The following is an 18,603-nucleotide window of genomic DNA, read 5'->3' as shown; positions in this document are numbered from 1 at the left end:
CTGGTGGCTGGTTTTTCCCCATATGTTAAAGATATTCCACTAAACTCCATCATTATTGATGGCATCAGTTATTTATTTTCTTTAGCCACTTTCAAGGTTATCTTTAGTGTTCCATGGTTTTGCTACTATGTAACTTATCTTGGGATTTAGTGGGGTCCCTGAGAATTTCTGTCTTTCATCAACTTGGAGGAAGTCTCAGCTTTCTATCTTTGATGTAGCCTCCCCACCTCTTCCTGTTCTGTTCTAGAGGTTTCTCTCTCTCTGCTCTGTATGTTGTCATTCAAATTTTCTTTCTCATCCTCTCTACTACTCAAGAAATATGGCACTTAGGTCTTGTTCAAATTTAGCCCTGCTTCCATCTGTGTCTGATTTTGTTTAATCTGTCCATTAACTTCTTACTTCTAATGATATATATATTTTTTTTCATTTTTAAAATTGAAAAAGCACATTAGCAAAAAGAATGAAACACTGGTATTGTTTTAAAATGAATTTATTTGTGTCTCATGTCCATAAAATACAACCAGACCAACACTGAACCATCCTACACACCTAGAAAACTGATTGGAAGATTAACATAACAATCTGCACAACCTGAACCACAGAATTCAGCAGGTACGCAGTGTGGAGAGCCGAACTTTGGGAGCAAGAAGTCCCAAAAGGTAGGGAACTGCTTTTGCGGGCAGAGGGAGGCCGGAGACTGGGGAGGAGGGGAGAATCACCCCTCCCCAAAAGCAGCTGGAGAGAAAGTGGAAAATTGGAAATAGCCACAGAGACGAAACTAAAAAGGGAGAAAGGAGAAAGGAGAGGGTTTGAATTCCATTAAGACTGTAAACAAGGGGAGCGCAAAGGCTGCAACTCCGCAGCTCGATACTTGGCGGTGCTTTGATGGGAAGGGCGAATCCCCAGGAACAGAGTGGGGTCCGGGAGGTTCTAGGGCCACAAGGGGGAAAGTGGTTCCACTGCTGGAAGGACATTTGGTAGAGACTGTTGAAGCCACCTGGTCCCAGCAGACCCCGGAAGGCGGCCATGTTAGCTGGTGCTGGGTCAAGGTTGTTAAGGGTGAAGCTGGTGCCAGATGTGGGTTGTGATTCTCCATAATCCCTGAGACACTGCTGCTACACTGTCTTGCAAACATCTGGGATGGGCTGGCACCTGGCTGCAGTCTCGGGGCATCGGCAACAACAGCGTCCAGGAGTTCCTGGGTGCAGCTGACATTCGGCCATTGCTCATTCAGCCATTCCTCAGTGAGACCCTCCCACAGAGGGGTGGAACGGGTCAAAGCCAAAGTACTTTGGAAGTAGGGGGCCGGGGAAAACAGACGCATCTGAGACAAAACTTGGGGGAGAGGTGCTGCCTGGGGCCTGGTCACGGAGAGTGAAGAAGCGGGAAGTGGATGAGAGCTGAAGACAGAGGACGGATGCGCAATTGCTGATCCAGGAGAACAGACTGGGGAGCTGGGTGGCGCCATTTTCATTGCTGCCACGCATGCGCATACGCACCTACGAGTCCCACAACAATCCATCCCAGTAGGCTAGCAGCGCCACCTAGTGAAGAGCAGAGCTGTTACCCAACTGGACCAACTTCACTCTTCAAGAACACAAGTCTCACCGCCGACTTAATTTATGGACGATAAAGAGCTAGATAGACTGACTTCTAGGGGAAAACGAAGCAATTTCAGTCCTACTTCAATCTGTTAGCAGATTCATCTATTCAATTTTCTTTCTTTTTTCTTTTTCCTTTTTCTCTTTTACAATTCTTTTCTTTTTCTTGTATATAGAAAGAGAAAACATTCATTTTTATTTTCAATTTTTATTAAAAATATCTTTCTTTAATTTTTATTACTGTACTTTTTACTTTTGCATAAATTTTTTCAAATTCTACTTTACTTCCATCATTTTATTTTAGCTTACTTCAGTGTACTCACCTTTTCAAATTCTCAATTTCCTTTTTTTCTTTCTTTTTCTTTTTTTCCTCTTTTTCATTTCTTTTCCTTTTCTTGAATACAGAAAGAGAAAAACTTTATTTTTACTTTCAATTTATATTAAAAATGTTTATTTAATTTTTATTACTATATTTTTTGTTGTTTGGTAAGTTTTTTCAAATTCTATTTTACTTCCATCATTTTATTTCAGTCTACTAGAGTGTATTCACGTTTCAAATTTTCAAATGATTTTTTTCTTTTCTTTTTTATCTCTTTTTCTCTTGTTCATTTCTTTCCTTTTTTCTTAAATACAGAAAATGAAAAAATTCATATTTATTTTTAATTTTTATTAAAAATATTTTTCTTTAATTTTTTCTACTACATTCTTTATTTTGTGTATATTTTTCAAATTCTATTTTACCCCCATCATCTCATTTTAGTCTACTTCAGTGTATTCATTTTTTCAAATTCTCAAACTATTTCTTCCCCCCATTTTTTTCTCTAATCTGTCAAACCACTTTCAACACCCAGACCAAAACACACCTAGGATCTAGCATCATCTACTAGATTTGTGTGTGTGTGTGTTTAATTTTTAACTCAATATTTTTTTAATTTTTTTAGTTCAATTTTTCTACCTCATTAATTCCTTTCTCCCTTCAAAATGACAAAACTAAGGAATTCACCCCAAAAGAAAGAGCATGAAGAAACGACAGCCAGGGATTTAACCAACACAGATACAAGCAAGATGTCTGAACCAGAATTTAGAATCACGATGATAAGAATACTAGCTGGAGTCGAAAATAGATTAGAATCCCTTTCTGCAGAGATAAAAGAAGTAAAAAATAGCCAGAATGAAATTAAAAATGCTATAACTGAGCTGCAATCACAGATGGATGCAGCGGTGGCAAGAATGGACAATGCAGAACAGAGAATCAGCAATATAGAGGACAAACTTATAGAGAATAACGAAGCAGAAAAAAAGGGGGAGACTAAGGCAAAGAGCACGATTTAAGAATTAGAGAAATCAGTGACTCATTAAAAAGGAACATCAGAATCACAGGGGTCCCAGAAGAGGAAGAGAGAGAAATAGGGGTAGAATAGTTATGTGAGCAAATCATAGTGGAAAACTTTCCTAACCTGGGGAAAGACATCAAAATCCAGGAAGCACAGAGGACCCCCACTAGATTCAACAAAAACCAACCATCAACAAGACATATCATAGTCAAATTCACAAAATACTCAGGCAAGGAGAGAATCATGAAAGCAACAAGGGAAAAAAAGTCCCTAACCTACAAGGGAAGACATATCAGGTTTGCAGCAGACCTATCCACAAAAACTTGGCAGGCCAGAAGGGAGTGGTGGGATATATTCAGTGTGCTGAATCAGAAAAATATGCAGCTAAGAATTCTTTATCCAGCAAGGCTGTCATTCAAAATAGAAGGAGAGATAAAAAGTTTCCCAAACAAAAATTAAAGGAGTCACAAACCACTATACCAGCCCTGCAAGAAATTTTAAGGGGTACTTTCTGAGGGAAGAAAAGATGAAAAAAAAAATGTAAATAAAAAATATACATGTATATATATACACATATATACATATATATGTATGTATATATGTATATATGTATGTATATACACATACACACATATACATATATACACACCTATATGTATATATGTGTGTATATATGTATACATATGTATGCACACATGTATGTATACATGTATGTATGTACACATGTATGTATACATATGTATATATGTACGCACATATACGTATATATACATATATATGTATATATGTAAATAAAATATATATATATGTAAATAAATACCAAAAGCACCAAAAGATTAGAAAGGACCAGAGAACAGCACCAGAAACTCCAACTCTATAAGACAAGCATCATAATGGCAATAAATTCATATCTTTCAGTACTCACTCTAAACGTTAATGGACTCAATGCTCCAATCAAAGACATAGGGTAACAGAATGGATAAGAAAACAAGATCCACCTATATGCTGTTTACAAGAGACCCACTTTAGACCTAAAGATTCTTCAGATTGAAAATAAGGGGATGGAGAACCATCTATCATGCTAATGGTCAACAAAAGAAAGCTGGAGTAGCCATACTTATATCAGACAATCTAGAGTTTAAAATAAATACTGTATCAAGGGATGCAGAAGGGCATTATATCATAATCAAGGGGTCTATAGACCAAGAAGACCTAACAATTGTAAACATTTATGTGCCAAATGTGGAAACACCCAAATATACAAATCAATTAATCACAAACATAAAGAAACTCATTGATAGTAATACCATAATAGTAGGAGACTTCAACACCACACTCACAGCAATGGACAGATCATTTAATCAAAAAATCAACAAGGAAGCAATGGCTTTGAATGACACACTGGACCAGATGGACTTAACAGATATATTCAGATCATTTCATCCTAAAGCACCAGAATATACATTCTTCTCAAGTGTACATGGAACGTTCTCAAGAATAGACCATATACTGGGACACAAATCAGCCCCAAGTAAGTATAAAAAGATCAAGATCATACCATGCATATTTTCAGACCACAACGCTATGAAACTTGAAATCAACTACAAGAAAAAATTTGGAAAGGTAACAAATACTTGGAGACTGAAGAACACCCTACTAAAGAATGAATGGGCTAACCAAGCAGTTAAAGAGGAAATTAAAAAGTATATGGAAGCCAATGAAAATGATAACAGCACAGCCCAAAACCTCTGGGATGCAGCAGAGGTGGTCATAAAAGGGAAATATATAGCATTCCAGGCCTTCCTAAAGAAGGAAGAAAGGTCTCAGATACACAACCTAACCTTATGCCTTAAGGGGCTGGAAAAAGAACAGCAAATAAAACCCAAAACCAGCGGAAGACAGGAAATAATAACGATTAGAGCAGAAATTAATGCTATTGAAACAACAACAACAACAAAAAAAAACAGTAGAACAGATCAATGAAACCAGAAGTTGGTTCTTTGAAAGAATTAACAAAATTGATAAGCCACTAGCCAGTTTGATCAAGAAGAAAGAGGAAAGAACCCAAATAAATAAAATCAAGAATGAAAGAGGAGAGATCACAACCAACACAACAGAAATAAAAACAATAATAAGAGAATATTATGAGCCATTATATGCCAATAAAATGGGCAATCTGGAAGAAATGGACAAATTCCTAGAAACATATACACTACCAAAACTGAAACAGGAAGAAATAGAAAATTTGAACAGACCTGTAACCAGTAAGGAAATTGAATTAGTAATCAAAAATCTGCCAAAAAAACAAGAGTCCAAGGCAAGATGGCTTTCCTGGGGAATTCTACCAAACATTTAAGGAAGAGTTAACACCTATTCTCTTGAAGGTTTTCCAAAAAATACAAATAGAAGGAAAACTTCCAAACTCTTTCTATGAAGCCAGCATTACCTTGATTCCAAAACCAGACAGAGACCCCACTAAAAAGGAGAATGATAGACCAATTTCCCTGATGAACATGGATGCAAAAACCCTCAACAAGATATTAGCCAACCGGATCCAACAATACATTAAAAAAAGTATTCACCACGACCAAGTGGGATTTATACCTGGGATGCAGGGCTGGTTCAATATCTGCAAAACAACGTGATTCATCACACCAATAAAAGAAAGGACAAGAACCATATGATCCTCTCAATAGATGCAGAGAAAGCATTTGACAAAATACAGCATTCTTTCTTTATAAAAACCCTCAAGAAAGTAGGGATAGAAGGATCATACCTCAAGATCATAAAAGCCATATATAAACGACCCAATGCTAATATCATCCTCAATGGGGAAAAACTGAGAGCTTTCCCCCTAAGATCAGGAACGAGACAGGTATGTCCACTCTCACCACTGTTATTCAACATAGTATTGGAAGTCTTAGCCTCTGCAATCAGACAACACAAAGAAATAAAAGGCATCCAAATCGGCCAGGAGGAGGTCAAACTTTCATTCTTCATAGACGACATGATACTCTATATGGAAAACCCAAAAGATGTCACCAAAAAACTGCTAGAACTGATTCATGAATTCAGCAAAGTCGCAGGATATAAAATCAACGCACAGAAATCGGTTGCATTCCTATACACCAACAATGAAGCAACAGAAAGAGAAATCAAGGAATTGGTCCCATTTACAATTGCACAAAAAAACATAAAATATCTAGGAATAAATCTAACCAAAGAGGTGAAAAATCTATACACTGAAAACTATAGAAACCTTATGAAAGAAACTGAAGAAGACACAAAAAATGGAAAAAGATTCCATGCTTCTGGATAGGAAGAACAAATATTGTTAAAATGTCGATACTACCCAAAGCAATCTACATATTCAATGCAATCCCTATCAAGGTAACACCAGCATTCTTCACAGAGCTAGAACAAATAATCCTAAAATTTGTATGGAACCAGAAAAGACCCCGAAGAGCCAAAGCAATATTGAAAAAGAAAACCAAAGCAGGAGGCATCACAATCCCGGACTTCAAGCTATACTACAAATCTGTAATCATCAAGACAGTATGGTAGTGGCACAAGAGCAGACATTCAGATCAATGGAACAGAATAGAGAACCAGGAAATGGACCCACAAATGTATGGCCAACTAATCTTTGACAAAGCAGGAAAGAATATCCAATGGAATAAAGACAGTCTCTTCAGCAAGTGGTGCTGGGAAAACTGGACAGCGACATGCAGAAGAATGAACCTGGACCACTTTCTTACACCATACACAAAAATAAACTCAAGACTCAATGTAAGACAGCAATCCATCAAAATCCTCGAGGAGAAAGCAGGCAAAAAACTCTTTGATCTTGGCCGCAGCAACTTCTTACTCAACACGTCTCTGGAGTCAAGGGAAACAAAAGCAAAAATGAACTACTGGGACCTCATCAAAATAAAAAGTTTCTGCACAGTGAAGGAAACAATCAACAAAACTAAAAGGCAACTGAAAGAATGGGAGAAGATATTTGCAAATGACATATCAGATAAAGGGTTAGTGTCCAAAATCTATACAGGACTTATCAAACTCAACACCCAAAAAACAAATAATCCAGTGAAGAAATGGGCAAAAGACATGAATAGACACTTCTCCAAAGAAGACACCCAAATGGCCAACTGATACATGAAAAAATGCTCAACATCACTCATCAGGGAAACATAAATCAAAACCACAATGAGATACCACCTTACACCTGTCAGAATGACTAACATTAACAATTCAGGCAACAACAGATGTTGGCAAGGATATGGAGAAAGAGGATCTCTTTTGCATTGTTGGTGGCAACGTAAGCTGGTGCAGCCACTCTGGAAAACAGTATGGAGGTTCCTCAAAAAACTAAAAATAGAACTACCTTATGACCCAGTAATTGCACTACTAGGCATTTATCCAAGGGATACAACTGTGCTGTTTCGAAGGGACACATGCACTCCCATGTTTATAGCCGCACTACCAACAATAGCCAAAGTATGGAAAGAGCCCAAATGTCCATCTATGGATGAATGAATAAAGAAGATGTGGTATATATATATACAATGGAGTATTACTCAGCAATCAAAAAGAATGAAATCTTGCCATTTGCAACTATGTGGATGGAACTGGAGGGTATTATGCTAAGTGAAATTAGTCAGTCAGAGAAAGACAAAAATCATATGACTTCACTCATATGAGGACTTTAAGAGACAAAACCGATGAACATAAGGGAAGGGAAACAAAAATAATATAAAAACAGGGAGGGGGACAAAACAGAAGAGACTCATAAATATTGAAAACAAACTGAGGGTTGCTGGAGGGGTTGTGGGAGGGGGGATGGGCTAAATGGGTAACGGGCACTAAGGAATCTACTCCTGAAATCATTGCAGTATATGCTAACTAATTTGGATGTAAATGTTAAAAAATAAAAAATAAAATTAAAACAAAAGAATTTATTTACAATAATTACACATACATATATGGAAAATAGTAAATATTCGAGAAAGACTTCAACATTAGATTCTGAGACATTTTAAAAGACACACCAGGTCATGATTTGAGTCAGACTGAAAGCCTCTGAGGACCCTGTGTAGGTCCTGTGAGTAATGCAAACAGCCTGGAAGACCATTTTCTGGAGGCTGAAGGATGTTACTTTTGTGGACAAATCATAAAAGTAGGAAAGCCCTTGTTCTAGGAGAGTGCCCTGGGGGGAGGGAAATGATGCCAGTGGCCAGCACAGTGGGGGAGCCTGAGAATGGAGAGAGCAGAATGCCTGGTTCTGCTAGTGAAGGAGGGCTCTTGATAGCAATGAGCACCTGCCCAGTGCCTGGTGGAGACCAACCAGGGCTTCTTAGGCTACTTTCTCTCAGGGAGGCAGCAGCAGGGGTCCCCAATGGACTCAGTGTCTGTGTAGGGACAAAAGGTGAGCCTCTGAGATAGGAAGGAGCCCCACATTCTCAGCCCACATCCAGATAGAGGGCTACATCTCATGCTCAGCAGAGAAGCAGGAGATGGTGTGGGAGGATTTATCTTCTATGTAAGGTAGGTAATTTGTGCAGTGACTTCATTTGCCCATATAAATGTAGGTAAAAGCTTATTCCTTGACCCCAACTGACTTATCATCTAAAGGAGAGGAGACAAAGGCTAGGTGAGTTCTCCATCAGTGGTCAATGGTGGGGAATTCTCTTCGCACACATTGGTTCCAAGAAACCCCATGGTCCATGAGCTTCAGTGAACTAGCCTATGCTCCATAGGGGTACAAGCTTTTCTCAGAGACTTTAAAAACTTTTCCAGGAATATGAGAGATCTCATAAGCTGCCCCAATTTAATTTTTAGGTTTGATTAGAACTTCAGTAAGAAACACACTGCATTTCTCCAAGTCATCCATTCTTGCTCTAAATAACCAACACGCATTTGCCAAGGGCCATTTCCTGTGAATTTATGGGTTCTATTTCTTTTATAAGGTATGAAGTGATGATCTTTTCCAGTGACATCTGACAGCCCTTATCTTCTAAGTCAAAATAGTTTTTGTGGTCTGAGCACTGTTTTGGAAATTGATGCTGGGTGGGGAATGTGGGTTAGCTGTGGGAAGTGTTTGGGTCCGTGACTGGAATGCTGTGACAGTTCTAAGGCCATGGTCAGTGGGTTTGGGAGAAGGATGGCTGCAAAGGGAAGCACAAAGAGGAGGAGTGGCAGAAGACCTGCAGTACTCTCTCAACTCCACAGCCCCCTCCTTTTATTCTCTGGCACCAGCACTTGGCCTTTATGACATCAAGGCTCCCAGCCAATCATAGAGAATCATAGAGCTTTGCTTTCACAATGGATTGTCCAAGGCGATTCATGAATGAAAGCACCTTTACTACCAGTATAAATACATACTTCTTTGCTTGTGCTAGTTAGCATGCTTGGGTGAGGGCAATTATTTTAGTCATATGAACTTTAATTTCTGGGCAATTAAATTAAATTTAATTTTTGTGAGTTCTATATTTTAAAGGTGAATTTGCTTCTATGATGTCATTTAAAAACATGATTAAAATAAGGTCAGATGTATCTAAGGGAATTGATATTATTTTAAGAATATGCTAAAAGTACTGAGAATTAGCCAAATAATTTGGTAACAAAGAGGAACCGCTAGTACTTTAAACATTAAAAAAATTCCACCAAACAACTATTAGAACTAATAAATGGGGGCGCCTGGGTGGCTCAGTCGGTTAAGCACCCTACTTCAGCCCAAGTCATGATCTCACAGTTTGTGAGTATGAGCCCCACGTCGGGGTCTGTGTTGACAGCTCAGAGCCTGAAGCCTGCTTCAGATTCTGTGTCTCCCTCTCTCTCTGCCTCTACCCCGCTCTCTCTCTTTCTCAAAAATAATTAAACATTAAAAAAATTTAAAAAAGAACTAATAAATGAATTCAGTAATGGTGCAGAATACAAAACTAATGTACAGAAATTATTGTGTTTCTATATGCTAAGAATGAAATAGCAGAAAGAGAAATTAAGAAAATGATGCCATTTACAATCACATCAAAAAGAATAAAATACCCAGGAATAAATTTAGCCAGGGAGATGAAAGACCTATACACGGAAAATGATGACATTGATGAAAGAAATTGAAAACAACACAAACAAATGGAAAGATATTGTTACCATGGATTGGAAGAATATTGTTAAAATGTTTATACCACCCAAGCAGATTTAATGATATTCCTATCAAAATACCAATAGTACTTTTCACAGAACTAGAACAAATAATCCTAAAATTTGTATGGAAACACAAAGGACCCCAAACATTAGCCAAAGTAATCTTGAGAAAGAACAAAACTGAAGGTATCATAATCCCAGATTTCAAGGTATACCACAAAGATATAGTGATCAAAACTGTATGGTACCACCATAAAACAAGACACATAGATCAATGGAGTAGAATATAAAGCCCAGAAATAAACCTACAATTATATGGTCAATTAATCTATGTCAAAGGAGGCAAGAATATTCAGTGGAGAAAAGACAGTCTCTTCAATAAGTGGTGTTTGGAAAACTGGACAGCTACATGTAAAAGAATGAAATTGGACCACTTTCTTACACTATAGACAAAAATAAACTGAAAATGGATCGAAGACCTGAATGTAAGATCTGAAACCATAAAACTTCTAAAAGAAAACATAGGCAGTAAATTTTTGGACATTGGCCTTAGCAACAGTTTTCTGGATATGTCTCCTTGGGGCAGGGAAACAAAAGTAAACAAACAAACAAAAACAAAAACAAACTATTGGACTATACCAAAATAAAAAGCTTTTGCACAACAAAGAAAGCCATCAACAAAATGAAAAGACAACCTATTGAATGGGAAAAGATATTTGTAAATGATATATCTGATAAGGGGTCAATATCCAACATATATAAAGAACTCATACAATTCAACACCAAAACAAAAAAACAAACAACCAAAAACAACTTGATTAAAAACTGGGCAGAGGACCTGAATGGTCAATAATATTGTAATAACGTTGTATGGTAACAGATGGTGACTACTTATCATAGTGAGTACTGAGTAATGTATAGAATTGTTGATTCACTATGTTGTATACCTGAAATTAAAGTAACATTGTCAACTTGTATGTCAATAAAGCAAACAAGAACCTTAGTCCTTTTACATGAGAGACTGTATTAGGGTTCTTCAGAGAAATAGAATCAATAGGATGTATATATAATACATGTGTTTATATCTATGAGAGTTATTATAAGGACTTGGCTTACATGGTTATGAAGGCTGAGAAATACAGTACTGGGAGGGCTGATGGTATAGCCGCCATCCAGGTCAGAGGCCAAAGGCAGGAGGAGACCAACGTCCCAGCTTGAGAACAATCAGGTAGAACTTTTATTCTATTCAGGCCTTCAACTGATTGGATGAAGCCCACCCACATTGGGGAGAGCAGTCTGCTTCACTCAGTCTAGGGATTCAAATGTTAATCTCATCCAGAAACACCTTCACAACGCATCCAGAAATAATATTTAGCTAAGTATCAGGGGCCTAGTCAAGTTGACACATTAGCCATCAGAGACCCAAGTGTTAATTTTACTCTTTTGGTACATTATTTATGTAACAAATTATAATAAAGGAGCAATCAACTTACTTTTATTTGTATGCATTTAAGTATACACAGATTTATAAATATATACACAGGTAATAAGTTAAAGTTTCTAACTATGGCTTAAAATATAATTAACTTAATTGTATATTAATGAAACATATATATATCATACTAAAATTATCAGTTGAATGAAATGTAACAACTATTTGAAATAATAGAATATCACATCTGTATACCTGTATCTTTCTGTTATGTATCCTGTGCAATTAACTACCAATTGTTAATTAGAGTAACCAATATTTTTTTTTTTTTTTTAATGAGAAATGTGGGGGGAAAAAAGAGAAACTTGGGGATGAAGAGTTAAAAATCACACAGCTATATATTTCTGAGTATTTATCTTACATTATTTTAAAATCAGAGAAGGTAGGGGCGCCTGGGTGTCTCAGTCGGTTAGGCATCCGACTTCGGCTCAGGTCATAATCTCGCGGTCCGTGAGTTTGAGTCCTGCGTCAGGCTCTGTGCTGACAGCTCAGAGCCTGGAGCCTGTTTCAGATTCTGTGCCTCCCTCTCTCTCTGACCCTCCCCCCCATTCATGCTGTCTCTCCCTGTCTCAAAAATAAATAAACGTTAAAAAAAATAAAAATAAATAAAAAAATAAAATCAGAGAAGGCAAAACCAAACATATATGCAAATATGCAAATAATCATGTTCAATAATCAATGTGTTTCTAAATCTTTTTTTCTTTTCAGAAAATGTATAGGTCTTAGGGAAGGAAAAAATAAGATAAAAACAGAGAGGGAGGCAAACCATAAGAAACTCTTAAATGCAGAGAACAAATTGAGGGTTGCTGAAGGTGGGGGTAAGTGGGGAGATGGGTTAAACGGGTGACGGGCTTTAAGAAGGGCACTTTTTGGGATGAGCACTGGGTGTCATATGTAAGAGATGAATCACTGGGTTCTACTCTTGAAGCCAAGACTACATTGTATGTTAACTAACTTGAATATATATATAAAAAAGAAAATATATAATTCTTTAAAGATTACTTATTAATTGATTTGCTTGAAGTTTTTAAAACTAGTTAAAAATGTGGAGATGACAATTTAACACATCAAAACTTTGTGAAATGTAGTATTGTAAGTAATTTATAAAATTGAGGCATTTAAAAAGACATTCATTGGGGCTCCTGGGTGGCTCGGTTGAATATCAGACTGTTGATTTCAGATCAGGTCATGATCGCAACGTTTTGTGGGATTGAGTCTTGCGTCAGGCTCTATGCTGACAGCCTGGAGCCAGCTTGGGATTTTCTCTCTCTCTGTCCCTCTCAAAATAAGTAAATTAATTTAAAATATTAAAAAAAAAAACATTCATGGAAGATTGAGGGAAGATGGCAGTGTAGGAGGACGCTGGGCTCACCGCATCCTGCTGATCACTTAGATTCCACCTATAACTGCCTAAATAACCCAGAAAACCACCAGAGGACTAGCAGAATGGACTCTCCGGAGCCAAGTGTAGACGAGAGGCCCACAGAAGAGGGTAGGAAGGCCAGAGAGGTGGTTGCACGCTACACGGACTGGTGGGAGGGAGCTGGGGGGGAGGGGTGGCCCGCCGGCCAAGCAGAGCCCCCGAGTCTGGCTTGCAAAAGCAGAGGGGCCAGACGGAGTGTGTTCCAACAGCAAGCGGGACTTGACATCTGGAAGGTTATAAGCTAACAGCTCTGCTTGGAGAGCAGGAGGGCTGGAGGACAAGGGAGGGAGAGTTGTTGAGCCCCTGATGACAGAACTCAGCTTGGCGGGGAACAAAGGCGCTCCCCAGTGCCATCTCCCTTGCCCATCCCCCAGCCAAAATCCCAAAGGGAACCGGTTCCTGCCAGGGAACTTGCTTGCACCGCACAAACATCCAACGCTGTGCTTCTGCAGATCCATCCCTCCAACGGGTCTGACTCCCGCCCGGTGCCACAGGGCCCCTCCCGACAGATCTCTGAAGGATAAGCGAGCTGAGCCTGCCCCTCCCACCCCTGTGCACCTTGCCGATCCGCCCCAGCTAATATGCCAGATCCCCAGCACCACAAGCCTGGCAATGTGCAAGTAGCCCAGACGGGCCACGCCACCCCACAGTGAATCCTGCCCCTAGGAGAGGGGAAGAGAAGGCACACACCAGTCTGACTGTGGCCCCAGCGGTGGGCTAGGGGCAGACATCAGGTCTGACTGCGGCCCCGCCCACCAACGCAAGTTATTCAAGACAGCACAGGGGAAGTGCCCCGCAGTCCCGCACCACTCCAGGGACTATCCAAAATGACCAAACAGAAGAATTCCCCTCAAAAGAATATCCAGGAAATAGCAACAGCTAATGAACTGATCAAAAAGGATTTAAACAATATAACAGAAAGTGAATTTAGAATAATAGTCATAAAATTAATCGCTGGGCTTGAAAACAGTATAGAGAACAGCAGAGAATCTATTGCTACAGAGATCAAGGGACTAAGGAACAGTCAGGAGGAGCTAAAAAATGCTATAAATGAGCTGCAAAATAAAATGGAAACAACCACGGCTCGGATTGAAGAGGCAGAGGAGAGAATAGGTGAACTAGAAGATAAAATTATGGAAAAAGAGGAAGCTAAGAAAAAGACAGATAAAAAAATCCAGGAGTATGAGGGGAAAATTAGAGAACTAAGTGATGCAGTAAAGAGAAATAATCTATGCATAATTGGTATTCCAGAGGAGGAAGAGAGAGGGAAAGGTGCTGAAGGTGTACTTGAAGAAATAATAGCTGAGAACCTCCCGGATCTGGGGAAGGAAAAAGGCATTGAAATCCAAGAGGCACAGAGAACTCCCTTCAGACGTAACTTGAATCGATCTTCTGCACGACATATCATAGTGAAACTGGCAAAATCCAAGGATAAAGAGAAAATTCTGAAAGCAGCTAGAGATAAACAGGCTCTAACTTATAAAGGGAGACCTATAAGACTCGTGACCGATCTCTCTACTGAAACTTGGCAGGCCAGGAAGGAATGGCAGGAAATCTTCAATGTGATGAACAGAAAAAAATATGCAGCAGAGAATCCTTTATCCAGCAAGTCTGTCATTCAGAATAGAAGGAGAGATAAAGGTCTTCCCAAACAAATAAAAACTGAAGGAATTCACCGCCACTAAACCAGCCCTACAAGAGATCCTAAGGGGGATCCTGTGAGACAAAGTACCAGAGACATCGCCACAAGCATGAAACCTACGGACATCACAATGACTCTAAACCCATATCTTTCTATAATAACACTGAACGTAAATGGACTAAATGCGCCAACCAAAAGACATAGGGTATCAGAATGGATAAAAAAACAAGACCCATCTATTTGCTGTCTACAAGAGACTCATTTTAGACCTGAGGACATCTTCAGATTGAAAGTGAGGGGATGGAGAACTATTTATCATGCCACTGGAAGTCAAAAGAAAGCTGGAGTAGCCATACTTATATCAGACAAACTAGACTTTAAATTAAAGGCTGTAACAAGAGATGAAGAAGGGAATTATATAATAATTACAGGGAATTAGGGAGAATTACAGGGAATCAGGAAGAGCTAACAATTATAAATGTCTATGCGCCGAATACGGGAGCCCCCAAATATATAAAACAATTACTCACAAACATAAGCAACCTTATTGATAAGAATGTGGTAATTGCAGGGGACTTTAACACTACACTTACAGAAATGGACAGATCATCTAGACACACGGTCAATAAAGAAAGAAGGGCCCTGAATGATACAGTGGATCAGATGGACTTGACATATATATTTAGAACTCTGCATCCCAAAGCAACAGAATATACTTTCTTCTCGAGTGCACATGGAACATTCTCCAAGATAGATCACATACTGGGTCACAAAACAGCCCTTCATAAGTATACGAGAATTGAAATCATACCATGCATACTTTCAGACCACAATGCTATGAAGCTAGAAATCAACCACAGGAAAAAGTCTGGAAAACCTCCAAAAGCATGGAGCTTAAAGAACACCCTACTAAAGAATGAGTGGGTCAACCAGGCAATTAGAGAAGAAATTTAAAAATATATGGAAACAAATGAAAATGAAAATACAACAATCCAGACGCTTTGGGATGCAGCGAAGGCAGTCCTGAGAGGAAAATACATTGCAATCCAGGCCTATCTCAAGAAACCAGAACAATCCCAAATACAAAATCTAACAGCACACCTAAAGGAAATAGAAGCAGAACAGCAAAGACAGCCTAAACCCAGCAGAAGAGAAATAATAAAGATTAGAGCAGAAATAAACAATATAGAATCTAAAAAAACTGTAGAGCAGATCAACGAAACCAAGAGTTGGTTTTTTGAAAAAATAAACAAAATTGATAAACCTCTAGCCAGGCTTCTCAAAAAGAAAAGGGAGATGACCCAAATAGATAAAATCATGAATGAAAATGGAATGATTACAACCAATCCCTCAGAGATACAAGCAATTTTCAGGGAATACTATGAAAAATTATATGCCAACAAACTGGACAACCTGGAAGAAATGGACAAATTCCTAAACACCCACACTCTTCCAAAACTCAATCAGGAAGAAATAGAAAGCTTGAACAGACCCATAACCAGCAAAGAAATTGAATCAGTCATCAAAAATCTCCCAACAAATAAGAGTCCAGGACCAGATGGCTTCCCAGGGGAGTTCTACCAGACGTTTAAAACAGAGATAATACCTATCCTTCTCAAGCTAATCCAAGAAATAGGGAAGGAAAACTTCCAGACTCATTCTATGAAGCCAGTATTACTTTGATTCCCAAACCAGACAGAGACCCAGTAAAAAAAGAGAACTACAGGTCAATATCCCTGATGAATATGGATGCAAAAATTCTCAATAAGATACTAGCAAATCGAATTCAACAGCATATAAAAAGAATGATTCACCATGATCAAGTGGGATTCATTCCTGGGCTGCAGGTCTGGTTCAACATTTGCAAATCAATCAATGTGATACATCACATTAGTAAAAGAAAAGAATCATATGATCCTGTCAATCGATGCAGAAAAGGCCTTTGACAAAATTCAGCACCGTTTCTTAATAAAAACCCTCGAGAAAGTTGGGATACAAGGAACATACTTAAAGATCATAAAAGCCATTTATGAAAAGCCCACACACAGCTAACATCATCCTCAATAGGGAAAAACAGAGCTTTTTCCCTGAGATCAGAAACACGACAGGGATGTCCACTCTCACCGCTGTTGTTTAACACAGTGTTGGAAGTGCTAGCATCAGCAATCAGACAACAAAAGGAAATCAAAGGCATCAAAATTGGCAAAGATGAAGTCAAGCTTTCACTTTTTGCAGATGACATGATACTCTACGTGGAAAACCCGATAGACTCCACCAAAAGTCTGCTAGAACTCATACATGAATTCAGCAAAGTCGCAGGATACAAAATCAATGTACAGAAATCAGTTGCATTCTTATACACTAATAATGAAGCAACAGAAAGACAAATAAAGAAACTGACCCCATTCACAAGTGCACCAAGAAGCATAAAATACCTAGGGATAAATCTAACCAAAGATGTAAAAGATCCGTATGCTGAAAACTATAGAAAGCTTATGAAGGAAACTGAAGAAGATATAAAGAAACAGGAAAACATTCCGTGCTCATGGATTGGAAGAATAAATATTGTCAAAATGTCAATACTACCCAAAGCTAATTACACATTCAATGCAATCCCAATCAAAATTGCACCAGCATTCTTCTTGAAGCTAGAACAAGCAATCCTAAAATTCATATGGAACCACAAAAGGCCCCGAATAGCCAAAGTAATTTTGAAGAAGAAGACCAAAGCAGGAGGCATCACAATCCCAGACTTTAGCCTCTACTACAAAGCTGTAATCACCAAAACAGCATGGTAATGTCACAAAAACAGACACATAGACCAATGGAATAGAATAGAAACCCCAGAACTAGACCCACAAACGTATGGCCAATTAATCTTTGACAAAGCAGGAAAGAACATCCAATGGAAAAAAGACAGTCTCTTTATAAATTTTTTTTATAACATTTATTTATTTTTGAGACAGAGAGAGACAGAGCATGAACGGGGGAGGGTCAGAGAGAGGGAGACACAGAATCTGAAACAGGCTCCAGGCTCTGAGCTGTCAGCACAGAGCCCGACGTGGGGCTCGAACTCACAGCCCTCACGGACCGCAAGATCATGACCTGAGCTGAAGTCGGCCGCTTAACCGACTGAGCCACCCAGGCGCCCCTAAAAAAGACAGTCTCTTTAACAAATGGTGTTGGGAGAACTGGACAGCAACATGCAGAAGGTTGAAACTAGACCACTTTCTCACACCATTCACAAAAAGAAACTCAAAATGGATAAAGGACCTGGATGTGAGACAGGAAACCATCAAAACCCTAGAGGAGAAAGCAGGAAAAGACCTCTCTGACCTCAGCCGTAGCAATCTCTTACTTGACACATCCCCAAAGGCAAGGGAATTAAAAGCAAAAATGAACTGTTGGGACTTCATGAAGATAAAAAGCTTCTGCACAGTAAAGGAAACAATCAACAAAACTAAAAGGCAACCAATGGAATGGGAAAAGATATTTGCAAATGACATATTGGACAAAGGGCTAGTATCCAAAATCTATAAAGAGCTCACCAAACTCCACACCCGAAAAACAAATAACCCAGTGAAGAAATGGGCAGAAAACATGAATAGACACTTCTCTAAAGAAGACATCCGGATGGCCAACAGGCACATGAAAAGATGCTCTACGTCATTCCTCATCAGGGAAATACAAATGAAAACTACACTCAGATATTACCTCATGCCAGTCAGAGTGGACAAAATGAACAAATCAGGAGACTATAGATGCTGGCGAGGATGTGGAGAGACAGGAACCCTCTTGCACTGTTGGTGGGAATGCAAATTGGTGCAGCCACTCTGGAAAACAGTGTGGAGGTTCCTCAAAAAATTAAAAATAGACCTACCCTATGACCCAGCAGTAGCAGCGCTAGGAATTTACCCAATGGATACAGAAGTACTGATGCATAGGGGCACTTGTACCCCAATGTT

At 38.9% G+C, this 18,603-nt stretch overlaps 1 protein-coding gene across 1 annotated transcript in view; it reads right to left on the bottom strand.

The window, feature by feature from the left end:
* Positions 1-474: 474 nt before the first annotated feature.
* TCAIM (T cell activation inhibitor, mitochondrial) overlaps positions 475-18,603 on the bottom strand; it is a 98,871-nt gene continuing 80,742 nt past the window's right edge. Inside the window, exon 11 of the mRNA XM_060638053.3 lies at positions 475-1,544. Coding sequence (XP_060494036.1) covers positions 1,532-1,544 — 13 coding nt within the window. The 3' untranslated portion in view covers positions 475-1,531. The remainder of the gene's footprint in view (positions 1,545-18,603) is intronic.

Source organism: Panthera onca, chromosome C2 (genome assembly GCF_046562875.1).
Source record: "Panthera onca isolate mPanOnc1 chromosome C2, mPanOnc1 haplotype 2, whole genome shotgun sequence".
Lineage (NCBI taxonomy): Eukaryota > Metazoa > Chordata > Mammalia > Carnivora > Felidae > Panthera > Panthera onca.
Note: the sequence above shows the minus strand (reverse complement) of the source record. Positions and strands in the feature narration are given on the sequence as shown.